The sequence below is a fragment of the Terrapene carolina genome, unplaced genomic scaffold (genome assembly GCF_002925995.2).
Source record: "Terrapene carolina triunguis isolate 2854851 unplaced genomic scaffold, T_m_triunguis-2.0 Scaffold62, whole genome shotgun sequence".
NCBI classification, from domain to species: domain Eukaryota; kingdom Metazoa; phylum Chordata; order Testudines; family Emydidae; genus Terrapene; species Terrapene triunguis.
The window spans coordinates 65,115,233-65,137,555 of NW_020664413.1; the positions used below are offsets into that span (position 1 = coordinate 65,115,233).

The following is a 22,323-nucleotide window of genomic DNA, read 5'->3' on the forward strand; positions in this document are numbered from 1 at the left end:
AAGTCCCTTTCTCCTCACACCAAGGAGCCAGAGGAGGGGTTTTGCAATGAACTGACTGGGCCACTGACATTGTACTGTCGTCATTAACAAAACTGTGAGAGGCTTTGCCCTTGAACAGTGATTAGTGGGAAACGCACTCCCTATGAGCCTGATCCAAAGTCCCATTGAAATCAATGCAAAAAACTTCCACAGACTTCAGTGGACTTTGAACAAAGCTCTGTGTGGCAACAGTGAAACAGGGCTGTAAAAACACCTTATAGCAGGGTAGCCAGAGGTCTTGAACAAACATTTTATACCCCCGACGTTTTGATTGATGAGGCAAGTGATGCCTCCTGAAAGGAGTAGCAGGATATCATATGACGAACCAGGACTGACATGGTAACGTTGGGATGTACTGTCACTTTAACGACGCACCGATTCCTGTTCTTAGGGGCACACACAGAGCTCCTATGGCAGTCAATGAAAGCCAAGCGTGCATGCCAGCAATCAGCATTGAGATTGAGATGTACAAAGGCAGTCTAAGCAAGTTAGGCTCCCAAATCCCATTGAAATTCACCCCAAGGTGCCTTTGCAAAGTCATAGCCTCAGACCTTTGCTAGCAATGAGCCAGAAGGGCACACACCTTTTCAATCAATTAAAAAAGGAAAGCAAGAGAACTCCAGCCACATTAAATTGTTTCCAAACACTCAGAGTTAAACCTCTCTCGGAAAGCGCTGGGAGAGAATTCATCTGCTAAGGAAATCACTGCATGATCAGCTGAATTCTCAGCCCCATCATTTTGTTTATTGGGTGCCACATGGCTGGAACGAACTGTTCCACTTTAAGTGATGTCTTTACATGTTGCTCTAAAGGAGGGGAAAAGAGTCACTTCCAAGTCCATAAAAAAAGCGTCAAGGAAAGACACTTACTAGTCGTTTGCTCTCCGGTCAATGGCTTGCTCTCCCGGCCTTGGAGCACTGCGAAGACCTTGAAGTTATAGGTCGTTCCAGGTAAAAGGTCAGTGACCTCAGCAAAGTAATTCCTGGTAGTAGGCAGTTTCTGTCCATGTACACCAGGGCGGTTAACCGGGATGACTTCCACCCGATAGCCAGACACTGTGCTCGATGGGGGGGTCCATATGATGGTGATTTTGATATCGGTGACTTCCACAAACTGTAGGTCCGTGGGTGAAGGAACATCATCTGACAGAAGAGAAACATCCAGTAAGACAGAGGGATTCCTTACAGAATGGTAAAGGTGACTCCAGGAATAAGGTGCGGAACAACGAAGAAGTGAGTTCTGACTGAATAACTAAACTCTTACACGTTTGACTGAGACCATTTACACAACAGAAAATGTCAAATAAGCCCTATCTTAACAAATGATTTTAAGAAAATACCTGAGTCTACTGTACATCTGAAATTACACTGGGTGGCTGAGAAGATGTTAATCTAAGATTTGCATATGGATTATTTTGTTGGCACAAAAGAAAAACTAAAAAAATCAAATGCACGAAGCAGCAGAATGTCAACTTCGTACAGAGCCACAAGTTTGAAAAAACAAAACAACCCCCCCACCCCCAAATTATCCAATGACTGGAAACAAGAAGCTATTTTGCTAATTAAGAAGAAAAGGCTTTAAAAACCAGCAGAACAATTGGAGAATCTATACATTAATTTTAAACCCAATCCCTTTATAATTAAACAACTACAGGGTGTGACCCCAGCCTCACTGAAGTCAGTGGTAAAACTCCCATTGGCTTCAATGGTGCAGTATCAGAGCCATTGTGGAGTCTTATATTCAACGGAGGTTTCGGATTACTTGTGCAAATGAGTTCCACGTGATGCCTTATGGTTAACCAATACAAACATCGGTAATTCTCAGACTATATGGATGACAAATCATAAAATCATTGGACCTAGTTCATTCCTGGCGTTCTCATCGCAAGAACGTCTGATTCCACTATCACCACACCGGCCCTAATTCTTTCAGAACATTTCTTTTTGGTTCAGTTATACAGCCTAATTGATTTCTTTTTTAAAATTAAGGGCAATTTAAAAAAAAAACTGTGGGTGCCTATAGTTAAGCTCCCAAATCCATAAGTACTGAGCAATTTCCACTCCTAATGACTTTAGCAGGGGCTCAGTACCTGAAAAAAAAAATCTGCTTAATTATTCAGGTGTTTAAATATGGATCAGGGTACCAAACCCTAGTCACCTGAAATCTGAAGTATCATGGCAACCAGATACCCTTCCAATGCTGGTAACATGATCTCGCAAGAGAACCTTCATGATGACTTAGAAAAATCTGTTGAGATTTTCCCTTTGCCTAGACATGGTCTTACAACAGAGATCAGCCTTTTGACTGGCCTGTCATCCTACTGCTAGGTATTAGTATTATTGATTCTTTGTACTGCAATAAGCACCTAGGAGTCCTAGTTATGGATCCCATTGTACTTGGTGCTGTATAAACACAGAAAAAGATGAGCTCTATGTAAGCGGTCTTGTGTTGATCTAGCTGTGGAAGTGTGTTCACTTAAATCTGGCTCCCACCGACAAAGTTCCTCTCCGCGACAATTTAGTATTGCAATGTCCCCAAGCGCCGTAGAGTCATGGTGGATGGAATTAGCTCCACGCAGTGTCAGTGTAGACACTGCGTTGCTTACGTCGACACTTCCTGGCTTTCGGGAGCCATCCCACAACGCGCCACGCTGACGATACAATCAATACGAGCGCCCCTAGTGAGGATGTGCACCCCAGACACAAGGAGCAAAGCGTGCACACACACAAGTGATTTAATAGCCGCGGGGGCTGTATGCCGACGTAAGTTAGGTCGACATAATTTTGTAGTGTGGACGTGACCTAAATAAGTATTAAGACTCTGCATCCCAAAGTGGTCATCTTTGATTAGCAGAAAGCAGCATTTGACTTTAATATGTCAATGTTTAAAGCTTGTACATGAGCTAAACATTGGTGAGGTTTTCGGTAAAGGCCACTCTGGATTGTATGCCCATTCAGAGCCTTTGCTGGTGGTCCACTTACAGCTAAAGCTGGGCTCTAGAGGCTGCATTTTCCTTTTCATTTGGCCCTGCTGCATCTGACAAATTGCTTTGGAATGAACAAGATCCCAGGAAGCATGGTGGCTGTTACCTTTGGATGGGATGCCCGTGGTTTCCTGCTGGATAAAGACGGGAGTACTCTCTTGATTTTCTTCCACTGCATAGATAGTGATGTTATACTGAACCCCAGGCATTAAGTCACTGAGAGTCACAGAGGTAGCTGTGTCAGGCAAGTTGAGCTCTGTGCTGCTACCTTCCACTGATGGGGTATAGACAATTCGGTAGCCTAATGTGACAAAACAGACATGATCACCAGACGCAATCGCTACCACCAGCACAAGGAACTGTAAAAATAAGAAATGAACACATTTTCCCGCAGGGATCCAAAAAACACCCCTGAACTTTTAAGAACATGCTTCCCAGGTTTGTTATGGGGATGACGTGGGGGCAGACAGAGGCCATGGATGCAGACGATAGTGGGGTTGTGGTTAGTCAAACCTGGATCTGCAAGTGAACCCGCAGAATCCGTTTGCATCCAGCCCACTGTAAAACCCATCAGGAATCAAACAGGCACCTTGCAGCCTGCAAGGTGCATCTTGAACTCCCCATTTGTCTGAAAGACACTTTCCATGTGGTGTCCCAGGGTGGACAGAATTGCTCATCTGCTCTGTTATGCTTTGTGTGTTCCTCTCTTCTGAATGTCAGGTTTTGCAAACATTCCCTCAACCGTTTAAAATAGTTACATGTAAATGAGGCAGACCTGTGATGGGAGCTTGTGGTCTGCTCCAGCTAACGACAATTGAAGTGTCATCAACTTTATCCACGTTATGTTTGGGAGGTGCATCAGGTGCTGTTTAAAAGAGATGAAGGGAATAACAGATGAGAAAAGCAAGTGAGGCCAAGACATGTCCGAACATCTGAGAACAATCCACAGAATAGAGACTTCCAAAGCCAAGCAGCACATCCCAACATGTACCTGTTGTCTGGGAAGTAGACAGGATCAGATTCTGTTCTCCTTCTTCTGAGATCTGATAGACGTTGACGATGTACTTACGTCCAGGTAGCAAGTCTGGGATGTTAACGGAGGTGGCTGTGCTCGGGAGATCTTTGCAAAAAAGAAAATAGAAAAGACTTAGCAACGGTTGTTTTTTTCTCACCAAACAAACCAACCAAAAACTCTGGGTTGGTTCTGACGAGTCACAATTTTCTTGTGAGAACATTTGTTTGGTCTGAGCCTGTTCTCTAGTCCCATTACAAGCCCCACAGAGCCTAGGACAGTTCCCTACAACTGGCAGGCTACTTAGAAGAGCGTCGGGGCACGGACTAGCCAGGGAAGAGCAGGTCAGCCGTAAGGTGCCGTGACAGGTTTGCATAGCAACCAACTGCACTCTGCCTGACTTTAGCCACTGCTATGAGTCCAGCACTGATTTCACATCAACTCACACCCTGATTTTCTAGTTCTGTCAGGGAGGTTTTGAAAAATTATCTGGGTGATCCATGCATAATTCATGTAAAACATTCAGAGGGGGCAGCAGCTGAATGGAAATCAATCAAAGAATGTCGTTCTTTCCCTCATATTCTTTTCCGGAGCACAACTCCTGGGAGTGTTTAAGCACTATCCTCATAATGCCCCCTGTGAAATATTACCATCCCCATTTTACAGAGAGAGAACTGAGAAACGGAGAGACTAAAGTTGACCTGCCCACAGTCACACACGGCAGAGAGAGGGATGAAACCCAGATCTCCTGAATCCCAGCCCAGGACTTTAACCACCAGACCATCCTTCCCAGCCAGTCTAATATGCTGATATTATAGAATGTGGAGATCTCAATGGAAAAAAATATTAAACAAGAGTTAGTCAGCTCTTGAAAAAAAGGAGGGTTCTAAGAATTCACCCAGATATAAGAGTAGGAGAACCAACTCCCCACCACGGAGCTACACAAATCTACCCCGGCCGAACAGGTTCAAACATCTGGCTTACCAAGATACTGCGGCTCATCTCCCTCCTCGCTAAGTTCATACTCAACGCGGAATCCTGAGACAGTGTCAGAGGCGGAAACCCAGGAGACTACAAAACTACTTGCTGTAATTTCTGTGACCGATTCAGAGGTAGCAACCACAGGAGAAAGGGGAGTTGTCTCTCCTGAAAGGGTGTTACCTGCAGAGGAAAAAAAGATGGGGAGAGGTCAGAAGGTTTTATTTGAATTAACAAATTCCAACCCAAAAGAAATGAAGGGACAGATCCTCAGCTGGGGTTAACTGACATGGCTCCATTGTCTTCAGTGGAGCTCTGCCGATTTACGCCAGCTAGGATCTAGGCGTACCTATTACCTTTCTAAAAGGGTAAGTACGCAGTGTGGCAAATAAGCAAAAAAAACAACCAAAAATACCCACCGTCTATTATAATATCCACAGAGGATGCAGCTGAATTTTTAACAGGAAACAAATAACTTAGGGAACGATCCTACAAGGAAGTAAAGTGTAGGAAGGCGGCTGTATGGAAATACGGTTTCATACTGTTACTTACTAGAAATAGGTGTAGTACTAGTGGTGGTAAAATCAAAGCGGGTGACCTCTCTATGTCCATATTGCTGCACGCTGATGAGCTGCCCTTCATACAACACCCCAGGTTTCAGGCCGGAGATAGTGTGGGAGTTCAAGTGACCTGGGATGGTGGCTTCTTTCCACGGCACTCTCTGGTGTTTCTAAAAGAACAAAGACATCCAATACCATGAAAGAGATCCCCAAAGCCCAAGAGCAGAAATCTCGAATTACGCTTTTATATGGCAGCCCATCACTGTGGCATCTGGACGCCTATATCTGTGGCAGGACTCATATCAGGATGAACAAAAGTCCTTGGAAGGAGGAGGGGCGGGCAGGGCGGCCCTCCAGAGGCATTTCGCTGTGGTTAATTTATAATGGGATACTGGGTAACAATCCTGTTAAAATTAGGGGTGTGCCCTGAGGTTTTAATGGTTCTCCTTTGCAAAGGTTTAAGCAGCAATATATACCCAGCGATCGTTCAACAAGCTAGAAAAGTCAGCCAGCAATTCTACAGCAGATACTGGATGATCTCCAAATATTGTAACACACTTGAGCTTCCCTCTGAAAACAATCCTCAGCAAGATTCTTCCCCTCTGACCCACACTTGATTTCTACGGGAAATGCTAAACTAAATCCCCACCTTTCTAAGGTCAGGCCCCCTGGTGTTTAAAGACCATCTCATTAAGGACCTGATCCAAAGTCCATCGAAATCAGTGGAAAGATTCCGACTGACTTCAAGGGGCTTTGGACCAGGCCCTGATTGTTCTCGTAATGCCAAGCGGTGGGTATGCACCGACATGTTTAATGGATGAGCAGACATCTGTAACGAGTGTTGTCTGGGGCACTGTCAGACGACTCATTTGCATTGGTTAAAATGAATCATTCTTAAATATGAATAAGCCAGCAAGCTGTGGCTCAGCAGTTTTGGCTCCGACTTTACAGAAGAAAGGCAACGACTTATGTTTATTTCATCTTCTGCCGGCTGTTTACATCTTTGTATCCTGCTCATTTTTACCTCCTCGTTAAGGTGATATAATCTATCCCAGTTGTTCCAGTAATATGTCCATGGTACAAAGCCAACGTTCCCTCCAAATAAGGAAACTTTCATAAGGATTTATGTCAAGTATCAGGGGGTAGCCATGTTAGTCTGTATCTACAAAAACAACAAGGAGTCTGGTGGCACCTTAAAGACTAACAGATTTATACTATTCATCCCACACATAATCTCCACCTGCCTAATTTCCTAGCATATTTGCTAACTCTGTAGGTCCAGATCCTCAAAGATATTTAGGCCCCTAACCCCCATTGAAATCATAAATTCATAAGCACATGGATCAGTACTGCTCATTCACAAATATCCATGATCACTGTGCATGCTTAGATAATATCTGTCACTTTTAATCCTCAGTGCAAGTGTCCTCTACAGTAGGGCAAGATCACTGAATTAGCAACTAGAGCTGGATGAAAACGTCATCTTTCCCCTCCACCCCTCAAAAAAATGCCCTTTTTTTTTATTTTAACAAAACATGAATTTTTATCAGGAAATTTCTGTTTTCGTTAGCGTTTTTCAGGTTTTCATTGGGAAAAAAATTAAAAGCCCCAAACCAAAAATGTTTTGACTTTTGGCTTTTGAGAGCCTTGCATGGATGTCAGGAGCTACAAACACGGATGATTTATATTAGGATTGAAGGACGCACTTACCGGTTTCCATCGGAGAATATACTTGGAAATGTGAGAGGATTCGGGTGCATTCCACTGGATAGGATGGGAGTTGGGATGACTTGCACTCTCAGTGATAATCACTTGCACAGGACCAGTGGCACCTGAAAGGGAAGTTCCCCATTTTAACTTAATTAAGGAGTTTTCCCCTCTAGTTCGCTATTCAGTGCATCCAAAATTTATTAATCAAAATGCATTTGCTTGTCCAATATTATTATGAAGGTTTGAAAGAAATAGTTTTTCACTCTATCCCCCAGGCTCCACCACTCGTTATAGCAAATGCTCTGGTAGACCTATCTCCTCTTGCTCTAGGCATCAGCATTTGCTGTCTGGACAAACTTATGATGGAAGAATTGTGTCTGTGATGGAAGACTTGTGTCATAAGTGGTATGGAAAGAAACTTGCAAAACAGAGTCAGATCGTTTGGCAGAGCACGGGGAATAAGAACTTTTTCAACATGTGCTTATTATAAATGAAGTTTTATCAGTTACTATTCGCTGCAATTTGGGTTAATTTTTAAAAGCAAAAGAACTCTGCTAGTTTAAAGCCTCATCCTGTGTCATGCTAAGAACCTCTGGCAAGGTGCTGAGGCTCCTCAATGCCTAAGCCAACGGGAGTTGGGTATGTCTGGCACCTTGCTAGACTGGGTCCATGGAATGCTCGCCCAGAATTAAAATTGATCTCCACAGCTAATCAGAGTCTGTCCCAAGGCAGGATCAATGTCCTGAGAGCTGCACAAGGCAACACTGTACAATCAGGGTGCTTCAGAATGCTGGAGAATCTTAGATGCTGACCAGCTGGAGAGAAGGTCAACAATACGGCCAACGCCAGCAAAAGGTTCAGAAGTCTCTTACACGTACTGGAACGAAAGCAGAACTAGGGGCAGAATAAATTTCCATATAAAAGAGCCACATTTTTGTGGAGATATTTACGGATAGGTTGTGAACCTCTTATTCAGGAAGTAGCACCTCCATCCAGAGAGGAAGTAAGCCGGTCCGGTTCGGCATGGTGTACCGGCAAGAGCCAGTACGCCATGCCGGACCGCACCGGCTTCCGCGGCGGGGATTTAAAGGGCTCTGGGCTCCCTGCTGGGAGCCCAGAGCCCTTTAAATCCCCCCCGCAGCTCCGGCAGCCAGGCTGGGGCCGGGATTTAAAGGGCTCAGAGCTCCCCGCCGCAGCAGGGAGCCCAGAGCCCTTTGAATCCCCCCCGCAGCTCCAGCAGCCGGGCTGGGGCCGGGATTTAAAGGGCCCGGAGCTCCCGCCGGCTGCCGGAGCTGCGGTGGGGATTTAAAGGGCCCGGAGCTCCATGGCGGCCGGAGCCCCAGGCCCTTTAATTTGCCACCTCTGCAGCTGGGAGCCCCAAGTTGATTTAAAGGCCCTGGGGCTCCCAGCCACAGCCGGTGCCCCAGGGCCTTTAAATCTTGAGAGGCCCCGCCTCTTACGGTTGAGGTCACGCCCCCCTCAGGACTCCGGCAGTACCGGTAAGTCTTGTAAGTTACTTTCACTCGTGCCTCCATCTCTCAGCGGGACTAGCCCCATATCATCATACTATTGTGTGGATAAGGACCCCAGCCTTAGGCTTCAAAAAAAAAAAAAAAGAGGGGGGGGGGGATCTCTAACAATCTCCATTACATTTAGTCAAATGATACATTCTTCCATCTTGTAGGAAGAGGCAGTTTTTCTGCTAATGATTGAAGATCATCAGTTAAAAGACACTATGCATTTTACTGCCTTAAGCACCTGAGTGGAGGAAAAGCATGACTTGCACACACACGCCCACAAGCCAACCGAGAGCCTGGAGGTTTAGTTGCAACAGAGCACTTTTGTAAACTCAGAGACCAGATTCAGAAAAGCACTTAAGCATGTATTTTAAGTGCATCCCTATGCAGCAAAGCACTGAAGCACATGTGTATGTCCCACTGACTTTAAGCATGTGCTTAAGTACTTAGTTGAATCAGGACCAAAGATGCTAATGGCTTGCTCCAATGCCCACTGGAGACCAATGGAAAGGCACCCACAATTCCACTGGGTATTGGATCAAGCTCATAATTCACAGCACCTTTTTGTCTTGTTTATGCTCCCTTCTCCGACTCCTCATCCCTTCCCCTGAACTACGCTGTGAAAAGCTTTCAAATAAATGCGGAAACCTTCATCTGGTATTACACTAGTGGGTGTAAGTTCCCAGGGAATCCAGCATTGAGCCGTCTGACTCTGCGGGATGATCTGTTATTTTAGCCATTAAATCCCCCCTGCCCCACCCCTTTTTTTAAAAAAGGTTTCCTTTTATAGTTTGTTTGGATAACAGTGTAACATACATACCTGCATATACTTAAAAAGACTTCCAGCCAAACAAATCCATACCCACACAGAGAATATTTCAAAGCCTGTCTAACCCCAAATCTACATTCAGGAACTTTATATTTGATTTATGTGCACATTTCCAGGCACTCTCATGTCTAAAGAAAATCCAAAGCCTTGGTTTCCAGAGCGCATATTTCACATAACTCAGCGAGATGTTTGTTTTAGAAGTCTGAGGAGTCAATAAGGCTCAGTAAGAAACTCAGCAAAGAAATCCAGAGGGCTGTGTCCCATTCTTCCCTTCATTGGCAGTCCTTAGTTCTACCCTCCAATTCCTGTTTTGTCTCTCAGATAGAGTTCAGTTGTGAGTCTGATTATGTGTCTAGAGAGAGAGAGGAAGGATGGGCAGGGCCTGAGGTACAAAGGCCCCGACCCACAAAGGTATTTAGATTCCTATCTTCCACTGAAATCAACAGACGTTAGGAATTTAAATAACTTTGTTGATCTGACCCAAAAAGACTATGTAATTTGGCCAAGGACACACAGATTAGGGCACTAGTTTGGGATTTGGGAGACATTGGTTCAGTCCCCTGCTGTGCCACATATTTCCTGTTTGACCTTGGGCAAATCACTTCAGGTACCTCTGCAAAAAAAACCACCACCACCACCACCACCACGCAGCGCTGAGTCTCGGAGCTTGGGTCAACTGACTCAGGCAGAGGGGTCTCCCGCTACGGGGCTGAAAATAGCCACGTAGACATCCAAGTTTGGGGTGGAGCCGGGGTTCTGAAACCGGGCATGGGGTGTGTTTCTCAGAGCCCAGAGGCAAACATCTAGATGGGCTTGTGGGGCTCGCGCTAAGTCCCCTGACCGGAGCTCCGAGACTCACTGCTGTGGGGGAGAGGGGGTTGTATTGTAGACGCACTCTTAGTCTCTTGAGGATGAGCCTCACATCCTTTCCTACCTCACAGGGTTGCCATGAGGATAAATCATTAAAGATTGTGAGGTGCTCAGGTTCTAGGGTAATGGGGGCCATACAAGATGCAAGTGGATCTAAAGAACCCACTTTGGCCAGAGCCTGGAGAAGTGGGGCCAAAGCTGCTGCTGGGTTGTCACGCCCCTTTCATGTAACTGGGTGGAGAATGAGCAGGCCGTGCAGGACCACTGATTCACCAGGGGGCTGGAATAAGTGGGCTGAAAGGCAGGTGATGACCTCTTCCCCACATCCCCAGTTGGGATGAAAATTCAAAAATCTCAGCTATGTTCACGAGCTACAAAATATTTCCGTTTCTGTCAGTCAAAACATGGTGCTTTGATCATTTCAATACTTAATTTTAAAAATGTCTTGGGTTGTTTTGTTTACTATAATTAGCTTACATTTCAAACCAAAACCTGATTTCAAACTAGAAACCTGGAATTTTTCATTCCAAAAATGTCAAATGCCAACAATTTTAAGTGGTTTATTTCCCGCCCCCCAAATTTTTGAAGTGAAAAATTTGTCAGAAGCTAACAGTCCTCTTGAAAAACTTCAGTTTGGATGAATCGGCATTTTCTGATGGAAAAACATTTCATGAAAAAAAAAAAAAATCCTGACCAGCTCTACTTATGAGTACTAACTTGCCAACTACTCACAGATCATTTTATTCTCCTCAAGACAATGGATGGATGTAAATCACAAGCCTATTGTTTTGCTTTATCTGTGTGTTCACAAGGATTCCATTTATATAAACTAAAAACACCACTCATGCACAGTTACATCTTCACTGCAACATACTTTTGTTATTAGAGCATGCTGTTTTGCTCAGAGAAATTTGCGTGATAAGACAGTAAGTACACAGGTCCATAAAATATCAAAGTGGTCCAATGGTTGTTAACTGAGTACTTACCTTTTCTGAGTCTTGCTTTATTAGCAATTTTTCTGCCAATAATCAAAATGGGAAGCATCTTGTTGATGTAGAAGAAGTTATGCACTAAAATTACTCTGTCCATTTTAATGGAGCTACTCAATATTTATGCCAACGTGGAAGCAAGATCTGGGCCAGTGAACCAAACAATACATAGAGAGTGGAACTGGTTTTCTATAAATCCCTTAGTCAGAGTGTTTGACTGTAAAGTTTTAATATTTAAACTAAGGCCCAGTGGGAGAAGCAACCTTTAAACAGAAAAGTTGGTGCAACGGCTGCTCTTATCACGTTATGTTCATGGAACTACAAAAGAACAAACCAGCAAACAGAGACATTGACCTGCCTCTGAATATTTCCTAGAATTGATTGGGCAAAGGAAAGTTCAAAAGTTTTGTTCGGGGCACCTGCCATGGTGCATTTTGCTTCAGCAGGTGGGTTGGGTAAGAAAGGTCTGGCCATACATGGTATAATAGCCTCAAGCAATATATAGATAGTAGATAGATTGCAGAGCTATAATGTCAGTGAAACACCAGAGTGGAAATAAAACCACAATGGGTCAGATTCTAGTGTGAATCTAGTGTAACCCCAGTGAAGCCAAATGAATGACTCCAGATTTTCATTGTGATCAGTCTCTGGCCCTCCACTTGTAAGCTTGACACTTTCTTGTGTCCGCCTTCAGGTGGAAACGGTTCTGCTCTAAAAGAAAACCAACAGGAATTTCCTACCATGTTGGGAGCTGAACAATTGCAAACCATCCACAGGCAAAGGAACCTAGAGAATTCAAACCCTTACTTGCTCGTTGTATGTAGGGAAAACCACCTAACCTTATTTGACGTTGACAAGGATACGAAAGGACATGCAGATTGCTAAGATCAGCGGAGGAAGCAGGCTGGGTGTTTACCCTGGGCTCCGCTCATGCAGCCAACCCCATCCTATCACACTAAACCAGAGCTAGTCAGGAGAATGTGTTTAATCGTTAGGATTCTTACCTGGATAGGTCTGCAGAGGCTGACAATGCCACTCTCCAATACCCCGGCCGTAGCAATAGCACTGGTATCTAACACCATGAACATACTTCTCCCACGAATCCCCAATTTGATAAAAGGTCCGGGATTCCGAATCCTGGCACTGGTCTGAAGGCATGAAACAGGTACAGGTAAGTGTCAAATGTTGACTTAAATGAACAAAAAACCAAAACGTTGGGTCAACACACAGGAGAATGATGAAGAGGGAAAACACACTGCAAACAGTGTTACTGCAAGCCTTACTCAAAGGGGCAATAGAAGTCTAACTTCAAAACTAGGGTACATGGAAACTCATCCAGACCCTAGATTTACTACTGCAATGGCAAGTCAGATGTTTGGGTGTTAATTCAGCTGTGGTATGTTTTGGACAATGACAACACTCCAAGGAAAGGCTCTGATCCTGCAGTCCTTCCTCCCCCTAAAGTCAATGGGAGTTTCTCTTCCACAAGGAGCTGGCCAACAGCTATTATTTCGGAGCCTGGTTCTGCTTCAGCCACTGCACCTGTTCTTCTCTCATTTAAAGCTCAGTCTTGTTCCCATGAAGTCAACGGCAAAACTCAGGTGTAAACTCTATAGTAACACCATTCGCTTCAACACACTGATTCCAGACATAGGTGAGTGTAACTCACATCTGAAACCGGCTCAGTAGAAGTCTTACTGATGGACTGCAATGAGCATTCAGAATTTGAAAGAATAGGGACTAGGTTTGGAGAAATCAATGACAAAATTCAACAGACAGCACCTTTAATGATATTTTCCAACTCATTTTAAAACAAATTTCTTTCCTTCTTTCAAAGGAGCAATTTTCAAGAACTTTATGATCTGCTCTCCAGTAAATCCAGGCAGACATACAATAAATAAAGCAGAATTTAACCACTAGTCCTTTCTGAACTGTTGCCAAAGAAAACATATTAAAGTTCTCTTGGGGTTGGTAATCGCAGATCAAACAACTAAGTCTTATCATCAGATCAGAGTTCGTTTTTTTGGTCAGAAAAGTACAGAACTACGATGGTTTTAGCTAAACTCTGGCGTGCTATTAACACGTGCACTCTTAGCATTGGCCTGCTCTCTTTTTGTTTGGCTGCCCAGTATAATAAGCAGCCAAATAAAATAAGTTTAGTCCATGGTAAGATAATATTTGCTGGTGCAATCTTCCATGCTTTTCAGTTCAGTCAAGAGACCAGAAGATTTCCGCAAAGCAGAGGAAAAAGAACAATTTACAAGGTAGAGTTTAGCATTACTGGCTTGCTCCACACAACAGCTGATTGCATGAAATCTGAGGTTCCCGCTGAATGCCTTATTTGTCAGAGTTCCATCCAATGAGTAGCTAAAATGACCAGTTACCCCATAACATTGGCAGCTACTGAAGCTAGAGTGTGTTATAGCGTAGGAATACTCCAAGGGAGGAATCAGTAAGGAGTAAAGTTGCCACTACCTAGGGTTATTGCAGATATTATCAGCTTCTCCCACTACATGTCAGATAGGCTGAGTTAAATCAAATTCTGCTCTCACTCACTGCGCTGCAACTCCTCTGAAGTCACAGTCACTCCAGTTTTCTCCTAGTGTGATCGAGGGCAGATTCTGTCCAAAGATCTGGCCCAAATTCACCCATCCGCCCTATCACACATTTCCTTGTTATTGCGTAGCTACAACAAGCGGGAGCAGCTGGGAATTAACCTACCGACAGGATCACATTTCCATCTCCCACGACCCTGGCCAAAGCATGTGCAGTTCAGCATGTGTCCTTCTTCATGACGCTTGTGGAATGTCTGGTTAACATCATAGGTGATGTCATCAACGATACACTGGTCTGATTGAGAGAGAACATGATACTTCCCTCAATGATTGCTTTAAATAAAAAAAGCAACGGAATATTTCTTCCGCTGAACATATTCTACCCCTTCCCCATCAGTGCAATGAGACTTATTGCCATGAAAAGCTATAGAAAAGAGAGACAGGATTGCAAGTATCTGTCAGAGATAAGTGTGATCTTCCCAGGATAGGATTATAAACTATGATCCCCTGTGTCCACTTGTCAGCATTGATGTTAATGGGACTATCTGTGTGATTATGGGAAGCTTGTAGGAAGGAGGTTTGCAGGATCCAGGCCCAAAGTATTTAGCCTTATTTAAATCGGGTTCCCATGGCATGTTGAGTATAGCAGTGAAACAGCAACTAAAATGACATATTAAAAAAATCACTGGGTTTGCGTATAAAGGGCTAGATTGTGATATTCTTACCCGTGCTGAGCAGCACTTTACTCCTCACTGATTTCAGTGGAAGTAAAATACTACTCGGTGTGAGCAAAGGTATCACAATGCAGCCCCAAATGTTCTCCGCACTTTATTTTGCTTGGTAATTGACAACACTTTGTTGTAACCCCAAGAGAAGAACTGATGCATTATACGCCCAAGTTATTCCTCGTACCCACTGATGCACGATGCAGGGCCAGATCCCCCAATCAACAGAGCGATGGCAATTTATACCATTTCATAGAATCATAGAATGTCAGGGTTGGAAGGGACCTCAGGAGGTCATCTAGTCCAACCCCCTGCTCAAAGCAGCGCCAATCCCCAACTAAATCATTTGAGGACTTGGCCCTAATCCTTTATCCTTAAAGCAATCTGGTCAATAACAGCTAGTTTAAGAAAACAAGCAAACCTGAAAACCCCTGTAGAAGCGAGTTGCTTTGTGAAGCAATCAACCATCATAAATATGGCCTGTTATTTGTGGCAGGATTTAGCTGCACTGCTAGTGGACAGGGCATGGAATCAGCCTCTAAAGACCTGTGTTCGATTCTGGGTCCGCCACAGCCTTCCTCCCCTTGGGAAAGTCATTTAATCTGCGCTGCCCCTGTTACCCATCTGTAAAACGAGGCTAGTACTTCCCTGCCTCACGGGTGTGTTGTGAGACTAAATCTCCTGGTGCTTTGTAAATGCTGAGATATTACAAGAAGGCCCACAGAGGTTTCCCGACAGCTGTGATCTATCAGGGGGGTTGAGAGAACCCACACCCTTTTAAAAAAAAAAAATTATTTCCCTGACTAGGTTACTTCGCTCTTTTCAGCAGAAGTTGCTTTAACCTGACAGTTTCCTTTCACTCTCCCTCCATTTCCCCGCAAGACCCATCCTTCAGAGATCACAATGCCGAGCGCTGGCCAGTTAGGCAGAGTTAGAAGGGAGTTTTACTGAACAGCAGGTCCTTCAGCTGTGCATCTCTCACCGTTCTGCACAAGACGCATGGAAAACCTCAAAGCCCTTGAGAGAGCCTTTCCGCATAAATTATATCCCATTTCAGCAGCGGTGTTCGCGTCCTTCCTTGGCTCTCTGACAGCACCCTCTGCTTTTTCCAGACATGAATCCAACGCTGTAAGCAGCTTTAGGATGATCAAATGTCTACGCTCGCCCCTTTGAAGTCCTCTTTTTTGGTGCTGTCTAAGCACTTCCCCACTTGGGCTGCTTAAAAGAAATCTCAGTACTGTCCTGCCAACTTTTCATACAGATTAGCCTGCAAAGGTAATTCATCCTACACAGAGGAATTAAAAACCTCACTGCAAAATAGCAAAATAAGACTGCACTGCCCTTTAACCCTGCCTTCAAGCTTCAGACTAGCCTGGGGCTTTACACAGGAGAATAGCCTCAATTCAGCAACCAGAGTAGCTGCAATGGTGCGGACCCTTAAATATAAGCAAGAGACCGCAGGGATGTGCGTTGATCAAGAGAATTGAGGTTTAGTGAGTGCTGAATTGGCACTATTCCTGAATGTAAACAATATCTGGATCTTTGTACAAATATCCCTCCTGGCCTCCACAAGTGAGACCTGTTGAAGTAGAATCGTGTTGGGGGGCTGCTCTAATTCCCAATGAAGTCAGTGGAAAGAATCCCTTTGACTTCAACGAGAGTTGGATCAGGCCTTTGGTGCATAAATTAAGACACATACCTCTAAGCTGGGAGTATGCAATGCAGGTCCATTCGCCACGGCCATTTCCGGCGCAAGTGCATCTCATCATATGGCCCATGTCGTGCTGTTTGTCCCACTGGTCTCCAACACGGTACATGACACCTTCATTGGTTGTGCAGATTTCCTCATGGGCTGTTCAAGAAGTGTGAGGGGTTTTATTTAGTTAGAGTTACAATGAGCACAAACATTCATATAACCTGCTATACACATTCCCACAGTGCTACGGGCTCCATACTCTAATGTGGGGGGTTTATGACCTCACTAGGTTTCCAAATCCCACTTTCACTAGGTGCTGATGTTCTCTAAATGCAAGTCCCTGACATTCGTTTATTCACTCTAAATCAGGTCTTCCTACCTCCAAACCTGTTAGGCTCTAACTACAGAGACTGTGTAGTTATGGATGGCTGTGCAAAGTGGGTGTAAAACCCACCACTGCTGGCCACTCACTTTACACAGATGTAAATATCTATGCAAGGCACAAAGGGAGTGAAGACCCAGCCATGTTGCCTTTAAAGGACCACAAGAAAGAGGAAACTATCACCTAATTGTCACTTTACTTTTTGGTAGACAGGAGTGGAGGAAGATGTCTGTTGTTACAAGCCTCCTACCAAAATATACGTTCATCACCGTCCAAAGGAAAATCATGGGCCAGACCCTCAGCTGCTGTAGCTGTGTTGAAGTCTTTGGAGGTATGGCAACATACATCAGCCGAGGACCTAGTCCCTATACTTTCACCTAAATTACCTTTTCTAAAGGATTTTATGTCCTGGCCAAATTCCAACACAGGTTGGACATAAAATTGCCGACATAAAATTGCCTTCACATTTTCAATTAGATGTGGTATTCTTTTTTGCCACTTCATGTCTTAAAGTGTCACATCTCATTCCTGTGCTCTGTTTAACATGTGCTGGGTTCCATCCCAGAGGTGGCTGCATTTCAGTGGCGGGTGGAATGATCCTTGTATCTGTCACCTACGTCACAGGGGTGCGGTGGGGTTCAGTTAATGTCTGTTAAGATATTGAGATCCTCACATAAAAGGCACTGCTATAAGTGTAAAGTTCTCTTTGCTCCATACTAAATTGTATGTACGCGAGCAAATGTAGCATGGGAGCTACTGAGTTATAAAAGGTTTGCTGTTTAAAATGGGTTCCCATAGCTGCCTTGTGTTCTGATCTTGCAGGAAGTGCTAGTGCTCTCCGTTGCCTTAGATCTAAACACACACAACTCCTTTTGACATCACTGAGACTGGAATAAACTGAGACCTGCATAATTGCCACGGTAACAGACTGATGTTAGAAGCACAGGGTCATCCGTAACGGCAAGGTACAGCAAGAGGAAAGGATGAGTAGCGAGGAAGAAGGCTTCCACAGATATAAGGCCAGACCCTCTGCTAGTGTAAACCTCTGTAGTGCCACTGACGTCAATGAAGCTATGCCAATTTACACCGGCTGAGGATCTGGCCCAGAATTCTCTGCAGCAAATGGGAGGAGTAAATTTCTTTCTATTTGTAATACCAAAGTCACTGGTCAAAAAACCCCTTTAAAAGCCCTAGAAGAAACTTGAATTGGACTACAGCTACCTGGAAGCCACTAATGACTGAAAGTTCACCACAGTGATGGACGCAGCTCAGTGGACACCTGGAAGGGCTCCACATCCCAATTGCATTTCATGGGCGACAGTCTGAGAACCACTGGTCTTAAACAGAAACCTCAATGACTGGTCTTGAACAGAGACCAGCCAGAGATCTTCCCACCCAGCACCACCATCCACAACTTACCAGCCATAGGGCAGAAGCCAAACTTCTGTTCAGCATCGTAGTTCTGGGTGGTTCCGCACCACTTCATGTTGTCTTTCCGTCCCTCAGAAGTACAATCAGTGTAATTGTGGTTGTTATACAGGAAGGGGAAGTGGCACAAGGCACCATTGGAGTTGCCACCCCGGGTTTGGACCAGAACTACAGAAAGCAGGAGGAGTAAAAGAAAGATGTATCTGAGCCGGCATTTTCCTCAGAGGATCCAGGAGTTGTTTCAGAACATAGCACGGACCCTCAGTTTGCATGTGCCCCCTTACCAGAGTACCCTTAACCCTCTTTTCTGACGGAGACTAATTTAATCATGTAAATGTAAACCTTGTGAAAAGTTGGTCCACATTCAAGGAATTTGCAAAACCCGAAAACACCCACCATCCCCCATGCTCAGATGTGGAAAGAGTGGGCCTGGCCACGGGAATCATAGAGGAGTAGGGAAATCCGACATAGGCCCGCTGTGCCAGAGAAGGCATCGGCATTGGAATCGTAACAGCAGCTCCACAATGCGCACAGATTCCCCTGGCAGAGAGGATCATCTGAGGTCTGCTTTAGAGTTTCTTTGCACCAACAGAGTCATCAGGAACAAACATGAGTAGGATGAGGGAGCTGGTCCAATGAGTCAAATATTCTCTCCGTTATATGAGAACAAGAGTACTTGTGGCACCTTAGAGACTAACAAATTTATTTGAGCATAAGCTTTCGTGGGCTACAGCCCACTTCTAGCCCACGAAAGTTTATACTCAAATAAATTTGTTAGTCTCTAAGGTGCCACAAGTACTCCTGTTCTTTTTGCGGATACAGACTAACATGGCTGCTATTCTGATCTCCGTTATATGACATCTGTACAACACCATGGAAGTCAATGGGGCTGGGTGGAATTAACTGAGAGCTGGGCTGTGACCAAGGACTTTAAATAAAACCTCAGCCCTTAGGAAACAGTTGCAACTCAATGATGTACAATAGCCAGGAAGAATGAAGCCTTTGCTTGCATCCTCCTATATTGAGATTTCCCCAGCCCATAGTGGAGCAAAAGGGAACTCTTAGGCACCTATCACCAATGCAATCCAGAGCAGCTGAATTCCACAAATTCTCTTAAAATAGAACAAATGTGACATGATGGAAAGGGATGTAGAGTTTCATCTGAAGGAACCAGAAGATATTAAAAAAAACCAAACCCATGCGAGTGAAACACTACTCAAAAACGACAGATCTGAGAAGTAGTATTTTACCACTTTACTAAATCTACCAATACATGAATAACTTCAGCCACGCTTCACTTAGGGTCAGATCCAGCAGAAATTCCCCTGTCTGGCTGCTGTCTTATGGAAGGTCCATGGGCTTCCAGAACATTGCCCTTCCCTCCCCACCCCCAGCTGATGTAGAATGTTGCATTAGTCATGCCACAGCACCCCTTCCCAGTGGCAGATTAGGATTGCTGCTATATAAGGCAATCTGACTGGAGAGTCAGGATTGAGGAAGTGACATCAGAGGATTGCACAGATGAGACTCCGGGCAGTGTCCTACCCTCATGGCCTAATATGGGCCAGGGCTCTTGTCTGACTGGTTGAAATTCAACCAGCCAAGAGAGGTCTCAAGGTCCCTTGGATCAAAGACCGTGAGCTATACTCTGGTTAACAGCTTCATTTTTAAGGTCAAGTTGGGAGAGCAATAGAACACAGATTTTCTTAAATAAAAATGCTGATCTGGGCCCTTTCCCCTACAACACTACAGGAGGAGGCCCTCGCTAGCTAGTTAAAGAAAACCCTCAAGGGCAAAAGGATAGACATGTAGTCCCCTCATTTCCTCCTTTTCCCTGGCTACTTCACCAGGGTAATTGACACCTTCTCCACATCCCAGGGTTGGGAGTTTAATGTTTGCAAGATGGAGGGAAGATGGGGAACATGTTCACAAGAACTATTCACGCTCTATCATTTTCATCTTATCTTCAGATGGTGCAAATCAGCAGCTTCAGTGGAGCTGTGTCCATTTAGACCAGCTAAATCTGGCCCAGACAGTATTTATATTCACCATACCCAGATACTAGAAATTCAACCTATTTTTCCCAATACATTTATCTAGACAAGCTTACCATTTTGTTCAGTACAAAAGGAGTATCTGTTGTCCTGTTCGAAGTTGGAGGTTGTGCTGCACCAGAAGTGTCCATCCGAACGACCTTCCGTGGTGCAAGAATAGAAAGTCCTCCCACCATAGGTGAATGGCAGAACACATGGTTCCCCATTAGAATTGCCACCATAGGTTTGGGTCACAGCTTTAAACCAAGCAAAGCACAACATTACATCACGGCTCAGTGTCCCCACTCCAGTTCTTTGTGCCCTAAAGTAACTCTAGCTTCTCTGGACCAGACCCTCAGCTGGTATAAATGGCACTGACTTCAATTGTCCCAGGCCAATTTTATACCAGCTGAGGATCTAGCCCTGTAACATCATCATTCAACCTACATCCTCCCCAAAAAACATACTGCTGCAACTTAGTTTGAATAAAGTTGCTAATTCTGCATCCCATGGCTTTATTCTCCCACTGCCGTAGGTATATAATAAAATGGGAGTTACTGCTGTCCTATAGAACCAGGCCCCAAATAATCAAAACCAGGAAGAAATTCTGATTCTTTCCTTTCCCTTCTCCAAGCCCCTTGCTGTTCCTCATTTTGCAGGCTCTTCAGAGCACCCTTCTTATACATTCCCCAGGATCCTACTTTCTAGTGAGGGACAAAACCCCCCAGGGGGTTTTCTCTCCCCTCCATGCACATAGGAGCCATGAAAATTCAGACACGTTATGAGTGTTGACCTAGGAGAGTGCGTCCTTATGTCTTTAGAAACTGGGCTTCACTACAAGTGAAAACAACAGCTGAAATTCTCTTAGTGCCTGATGCACTGAAGTCAGTGCGACTCTTTCCAAGAACTTCAGTGGGCTTTGTATCAGGATCTTAGTTCAGAGGCTGCACTAAAGACAATTATGTAGTTAAGATCCTTTTGCATGTTGGTCCCAATCCCGCAAAGCACTGAAACACTGACTTCCATGGGACTACTCACATAGCTAAAGCGACGCACTTGCTCAACGCTTTGCTGCACTGGGGCCTCGATTTGTCTAGGTGTGAGCATTAAAAGAAAAGCTCATACCTGTCTCCTGGCAGCTGACACCATTGCCCAGGCAAGTACAAAGCATCTGTTGGCTGCCCTGTGTCTTGAGCCACTGCATCCCAACAGAGTACACCACCCCACTGTCAGTAACACAGTGACCGTACGGCTGAGGCTGGGGCTGAGGCTGGTAAAGTGCAGTTCGTACATCTGTGAAGGTTGAGGATCCAGATCCTAAGGCAGACAGTGTTAGAAAGGAGGGAATAAGCAGCAGGCTTTAAATCCAAAAACAAGGAACAGAAAATCTAGGTTAAGTGCTATGATGTTAACATTTAACTTTCTTAGGCATAATTATCTGCAGATCTTTTTATTAATCGCTTTCCATTTTCATAACATTTGTTTGCACTTCAATTCGTAAATTTCAACAGTAAAAAAAAAAAAAAACTCTCTCTAGCCACGCTAATAATCCTCTCCAACAAGAGCAACTGCACAGCCAACAACTGTGACTAGAGCAGGTCAAAAAATGCCAGTTTTTCACAGGAAATTTTTTGGGGGGGAACCCCAAAATTGTAAGATTTTTTTAAAGTTTCCTATGAACATGTTTTGCTGTTCTGGACGACAAACTGAAATAAAAAATTGAAACCAATGAAGGAAAGGAAAGGAGGAGGAAAAAACCCCAAACTGAAAAACTGGGTGGTTTGGTCTTTTCCCCCCAGTTTTTCCACCAAAAAACTGAAAAATCTCAAAAGAAACCAGTTTTTTCATGAAACGTCTATTTTGGGAAAACGCCGTTTTCCAACAAAAAATATTCTCAAAGGAAAATTTTCAACCAGCTTTAGTTAAGAGTAAGATGGAAAGAGACTCAGAGGCCTCTTCTGCACTTGGAAACTTCTGCTAAAAATTTCCCACTTTTCCTACCACCAGTTTAGCTCCA

General features: G+C 44.4%; 1 protein-coding gene across 5 annotated transcripts in view; it reads right to left on the reverse strand.

Moving 5' to 3' along the window:
* The window catches only part of FN1 (fibronectin 1), a 67,807-nt gene that overhangs the window by 34,751 nt on the left and 10,733 nt on the right, over nucleotides 1-22,323 (reverse strand). For all 5 annotated transcript variants that reach the window (XM_024206879.3, XM_024206877.3, XM_024206876.3 and 2 more), the window contains exons 7-19: nucleotides 21,432-21,623; nucleotides 20,384-20,563; nucleotides 18,265-18,441; nucleotides 16,467-16,619; nucleotides 14,209-14,337; nucleotides 12,492-12,635; nucleotides 7,283-7,404; nucleotides 5,565-5,742; nucleotides 5,019-5,195; nucleotides 4,014-4,142; nucleotides 3,798-3,887; nucleotides 3,129-3,323; nucleotides 909-1,181 (exon numbers count right to left, since the gene is read on the reverse strand). In XM_024206879.3, coding sequence (XP_024062647.2) covers nucleotides 909-1,181; nucleotides 3,129-3,323; nucleotides 3,798-3,887; nucleotides 4,014-4,142; nucleotides 5,019-5,195; nucleotides 5,565-5,742; nucleotides 7,283-7,404; nucleotides 12,492-12,635; nucleotides 14,209-14,337; nucleotides 16,467-16,619; nucleotides 18,265-18,441; nucleotides 20,384-20,563; nucleotides 21,432-21,623 — 2,139 coding nt within the window. The remainder of the gene's footprint in view (nucleotides 1-908; nucleotides 1,182-3,128; nucleotides 3,324-3,797; nucleotides 3,888-4,013; nucleotides 4,143-5,018; nucleotides 5,196-5,564; nucleotides 5,743-7,282; nucleotides 7,405-12,491; nucleotides 12,636-14,208; nucleotides 14,338-16,466; nucleotides 16,620-18,264; nucleotides 18,442-20,383; nucleotides 20,564-21,431; nucleotides 21,624-22,323) is intronic.